The 5,060-nt window shown below is 26.4% G+C and overlaps 1 protein-coding gene across 1 annotated transcript in view; it reads left to right on the top strand.

The window, feature by feature from the left end:
- Positions 1 to 481: 481 nt before the first annotated feature.
- Phum_PHUM231610 (uncharacterized protein) overlaps positions 482 to 5,060 on the top strand; it is a gene marked incomplete at both ends in the record, with an annotated part of 4,756 nt that continues 177 nt past the window's right edge. Inside the window, 11 exons of the mRNA XM_002425968.1 lie at positions 482 to 787; positions 889 to 1,084; positions 1,174 to 1,502; positions 1,613 to 1,775; positions 2,175 to 2,394; positions 2,488 to 2,776; positions 3,489 to 3,670; positions 3,755 to 4,145; positions 4,246 to 4,458; positions 4,535 to 4,717; positions 4,821 to 4,939. Coding sequence (XP_002426013.1) covers positions 482 to 787; positions 889 to 1,084; positions 1,174 to 1,502; positions 1,613 to 1,775; positions 2,175 to 2,394; positions 2,488 to 2,776; positions 3,489 to 3,670; positions 3,755 to 4,145; positions 4,246 to 4,458; positions 4,535 to 4,717; positions 4,821 to 4,939 — 2,591 coding nt within the window. The remainder of the gene's footprint in view (positions 788 to 888; positions 1,085 to 1,173; positions 1,503 to 1,612; positions 1,776 to 2,174; positions 2,395 to 2,487; positions 2,777 to 3,488; positions 3,671 to 3,754; positions 4,146 to 4,245; positions 4,459 to 4,534; positions 4,718 to 4,820; positions 4,940 to 5,060) is intronic.

Raw genomic sequence — 5,060 nt, forward strand, 5'->3', positions numbered from 1 at the left:
AAAAAATTATATATATATATATATTACTCTGATTTAATTATTTAACCTTATTAAATTTTTCATTTTTAGTAACAATATTATTGTAATTCTAATTCGTTTTAATTTGACGACTATTGAAGTGTTTGCATAAGTTGGGAATTTTTATTAATACTTAAAGTTATAATTATTACTAAGTATTTCTTAGTAATATGTAACTAATAAAATTTATTAATATTTTAAATGAGTAATTTTAACTAATGCTGACACAGGAAACTCTAAAAATGTCACCTGATCAACTGAATTTAATTAAATAGTTAACTTTATTTGAAAAACATTTTTTTTATAATTTAAATTTTAACGATTTGTTTTTTTTTTTTTCTTTTAAGGAAAAGTATTAGCATATGGTAGTTCAAAAAAGAGCAGTTTAAAAAAAAAAAAAAAATTGTAATTGTTTTATTTTTACAACCTTTCACATTTCAAAAAAAAAAAAAAAAAAATCAAAATGCCAGCTGTTTCAAGGCCAGGAAGTTTAAAAGATCCAGAAATTGCTGAGCTCTTTGATAAAGAAGATCCAGAAAAAATTTTTGAAGACTTAAGGGAAATAGGACATGGTAGCTTTGGCGCCGTTTATTATGCCAGGTGTCTTTTGACTAGAGAAATAGTGGCTATAAAAAAAATGTCATACCTTGGAAAACAAAGTTTAGAAAAATGGCAAGACATATTAAAGGAAATTAGATTTTTAAGACAATTAAAGCATCCAAATACAATAGAATATAAAGGTTGTTTTTTGAGGGATCATACAGCCTGGGTAAAAAAAAAAAAAAAAAAAAAGAATCAGTATTTAATTAAAAAATTAATATTAATAATTTTTATTTATTTATTAATTTTTGATTATTTATTAAATTTCAGCTCGTAATGGAATATTGTTTAGGATCCGCTTCAGACATAATTGAAGTTCACAAAAGACCTTTAAAGGAAGAAGAGATAGCAGCAATTTGTGAAGGAGTTTTAAGAGGACTAAGTTATTTACATTCTTTGGGTAGAATTCACAGAGATGTTAAGGCTGGTAACATTTTGTTAACAGAAAATGGAACAGTTAAACTAGGTAAGAAAAAAAAAAAAAAATTTTTTTTTCTAAATTAAAACTCATTATGTATACTCTATAATATAAAAAATAAAAAAAATTTTTTTTAGCCGATTTCGGTTCTGCTAGTATTAAATGTCCAGCCAATAGTTTTGTTGGGACGCCGTATTGGATGGCTCCCGAGGTGATTTTGGCCATGGACGAAGGACAGTATGATGGAAAAGTTGATGTTTGGTCTTTAGGGATAACTTGTGTTGAATTAGCCGAAAGAAAACCGCCATATTTTAACATGAACGCTATGAGTGCTTTATATCACATTGCTCAGAATGATACACCACAATTGCAATCATCGGAATGGAGTGAAGTTTTCCGTCATTTTGTTGATTCCTGCTTGAAAAAAAATCCAAACGAACGCCCGACTTCAGGCAAATTATTGTCTGTGAGTTATCTCCATTTTTTAATACCTTTTTTTTTATTTATTTATAATTTTTGTGTAGCGATAAAATAAATTTATACGAACGAATATTAAAATGAAAAATTTTATTCTAGCATCAATTAGTTACAAGGCAAAGATCTTCTCACGTATTAATAGATCTAATACAAAGAACCAAAGCTGCTGTAAGGGAATTAGATAATTTAAATTACAGAAAAATGAAAAAAATTTTAATGGTCGATTCATCAGAAAATGAAAGTACAGTTGGTGATGCCGATGGTAAGTTTTACTAAATTATAACATTTTTTTTTTTTTTTTTTTCTCATTTTATTTTTCGACGAGTATTTTTTTATTGCTCTGAACATATTTATCAGGATTGAAGTATGATTTAATATTTCATTTAAAACTTTGTTTAAATACTCATTTACTTTTAAACGCTTTCTAGAACAACATTTTTGGCTAGTCTCGAATATTAAACATTTTAAGATTTCTTTATATTTTTTTTTTTTTTTTTGGCATGGATGACTTTTTTTTTTTACAGTTACAAATTGAATATTAATTCGATTACACTTGATATTTGTTTTGAAATTGATTATAGTCAATTTTTTAATAGTTTTAATGTTGGTAATTTTAACAATTTTTGTAAAATTATTATTATTATTATTATTATAAAATTAGATACTCCGGACGAACAAGCAGGAGGGGATTCCAGTAAGAGCAATAGTATTACTTCTGAACACTCAATTCATTCAATGGGTGTTAGTGCTTCATCACAAAGTAGTAGTACAAATTCATTGCCACCTACAGATCCAAATTCGAGGAGACATAAGGTATTGTTGTATACAGTAAAAAAAAAAAAAGCAGTTTGCATAAAGTTTCAAGTTAAAAAAAATATCAAGTTTGTTATACATTCTATTACTTATGTTTATATAATATTCAATATTGCCATCGTATCTGAAACATAAAAAGTATTTTAGGTTAGCAATTCAAGAATTATTGGTGATCACGGTGCTAATAATTTTGCTACCATTCGAACAACATCAATTGTTACTAAACAACAAAAAGAACACATGCAAGAGGAAATGCACGAGCAAATGACAGGATATAAAAGAATGAGGAAAGAGCATCAGGGTGCTTTATTAAAGTTGGAAGAGCGTTGCAAAGTAGACATGGATACCCATAAACAATTATTGGATAAAGAATATGAGTCATTACTTCAACAGTTTAGCAAAGACCTTGAAAAATTACAAGTAAAACACATACAAGAATTAGACCGAAAGGTATTTCTTTATTATCATTTTTTCAATTATTTAATACCTTTTTTTTTGAATTAATTATTAATTAAAGATTTAAAAGAGCAGGAAAAAAATTTACAATCATTTTATTCTTTTACAATATTAATATTTAATTAATTTATTTCATTTTCAATTTTGAATTAGGCCTACTATAATGTGTGTGCGTAATGTAAAATAGTATTTTAAAATTTTTATTTATCGTCATTTCTACTAATTGTAAGAGTTATAATGAATTTATGTATTGAAACTAAAATTATTAGCGTTTTAAAACTGTACATTAAGAAAATTTTTGAAAAAAAAAAAAAAAAGAATATTTCAGGTTTTTAGGTTTTAATACAAAAATATTTTTTATGACCTTTTTTCAAAGGTTTTTTTTTTTTTTAGATAAAAAATTTTTTTGTTTAGGTTTTTACTGGTAATATGAATTTTAAAATTCAATGATTCGTGATATCCGTTATCCCTAAGGAAGACTAAATGTGAACAATCGTAAATTTCCCAGAGATATTGAATCCGGAGTATGTTCATTCATATTTCGGCTTACCCTAGGTTGTAAAATTTTCCCTTTTCATTAAAGACCACCCATACATTGATTTTGTATATTTTTATTATTATTATTTATTTATTTATTAACATGGATTGTTTTTTTTATTTTTTATTTTGATAATAATACTAATGAATCGTGTAAATTTATTTTCAGTATAAACAAAATTCAGCGGCAGAAAAAAAACTATTTAAAGAAATTAGCAGTAAGCAAGAAGCGGATAGAAAAATATTTGAAACGCAGAAGAAAAAGGAGTATAAAACAAATAAGGAGCGATGGAAAAAGGAATTAAGTTTGGATGAAGCTACTCCAAAAAGGCAAAGGGATGCCGCCCTTCAGTACGTTATTTTCTTTTATTTTCAATTTATACATTTTTTTTTTTTTTTTTTTTTGAAATAAAATTCATTCGTGTATATTTATAGGAGTCAGAAGGAAAATATGAAACAGCTTGAAGCTCAGGAAGAGCAAAGATTGATTAGAGGCCAAAAAGAATATTTGGATTTGGAGATGAGAAAATTTAGAAGAAAAAAAGTATTAGCTTGCCATAGTCTAGAACAGGAATTATTAAGGGAAGAATTGAAAAAGAGACAGCAACAATTAGAACAGGCACACGCGATGCTTTTGCGTCATCACGAAAAAACGCAAGACTTGGAATATAGACAGCAAAAAGCTGTCCATCAATTAAAAGAAGAGCAAATTCAAAAGCAACACCAAACAGAGCTGCAAAGTCAACAAGACTATACTGAAAGAGCTGAAAGAGAATTAAGAAAAAAACACGCTCTTGAGTTGAAGCAACAACCTAAAAGTTTGAAGGTAAGTTTATTATTATTATACTGTAACTTTTAAATAGTTTTCGATATATATATATATATAAATATATATAATTCAATTAATAATTTATTTTTTTAATTAGCAAAAAGAAATGCAAATAAGGAAACAGTTTAGAGAAACTTGTAAAATACAAACAAGGCAATATAAAGCTTTAAAATCGCAAATCCTTCAGACAACAGGCAAGGAAGAACAAAAAACTGTTATAAAAAAATTAAAAGAAGAGCAAAGACGAAAACTCGCGTTATTAGGTGATCAGTACGAACAAAGTATTGCAGAAATGTTACAAAAACAATCCGTGAGTATTGTCTATAAAAATGCATTACCGTATTGTGTGTGACACATGCATTAACGTGTGTGTATAAATTTTTTAGATACGATTAGATGAATCCCAAGAAGTTGAATATCATAATTTAAAAAAGAGACTGCATTATGAATTAGACATATTGACGGCTTATCAGTCTAAAAATAAAATGCAGTCTGAGGCTCAAAGAAATAGAGAGAGGAAAGAATTAGAAGATAGAATTGCAGTGAGACGATCCGTATTAGAGCAAAAGGTTAATATATTTTTAACTTTCTCTTCTTCTTATTTATTGTTATTATTAATTAAATCTATTTTTTTTTATAAATTAATTATAATTTTTTTTTTTAAATTTTCAGATGGATCAAGAAACTCAGCAATTTTTACAAGAGCGTTCCGAAAGAATAAGACTTTTACACGAACGACAGCATAGAGAATTAGAACAATTTGACGAAGAATCAGACAAATTAGGATTTAGGTGAGTACAAAAAAATCATCATTTAAAAAAAAAAAAAAAAAAAAAAATTGAATTTTGAATGCCGGGTATAATATGTTTATTATTTTATTTTGATGGTTTGGTATATACAGTATATTCTTAT

The sequence above is a fragment of the Pediculus humanus genome, genomic scaffold (assembly GCF_000006295.1).
Source record: "Pediculus humanus corporis 1103172107592 genomic scaffold, whole genome shotgun sequence".
Classification (NCBI taxonomy): Eukaryota; Metazoa; Arthropoda; class Insecta; order Psocodea; family Pediculidae; genus Pediculus; species Pediculus humanus.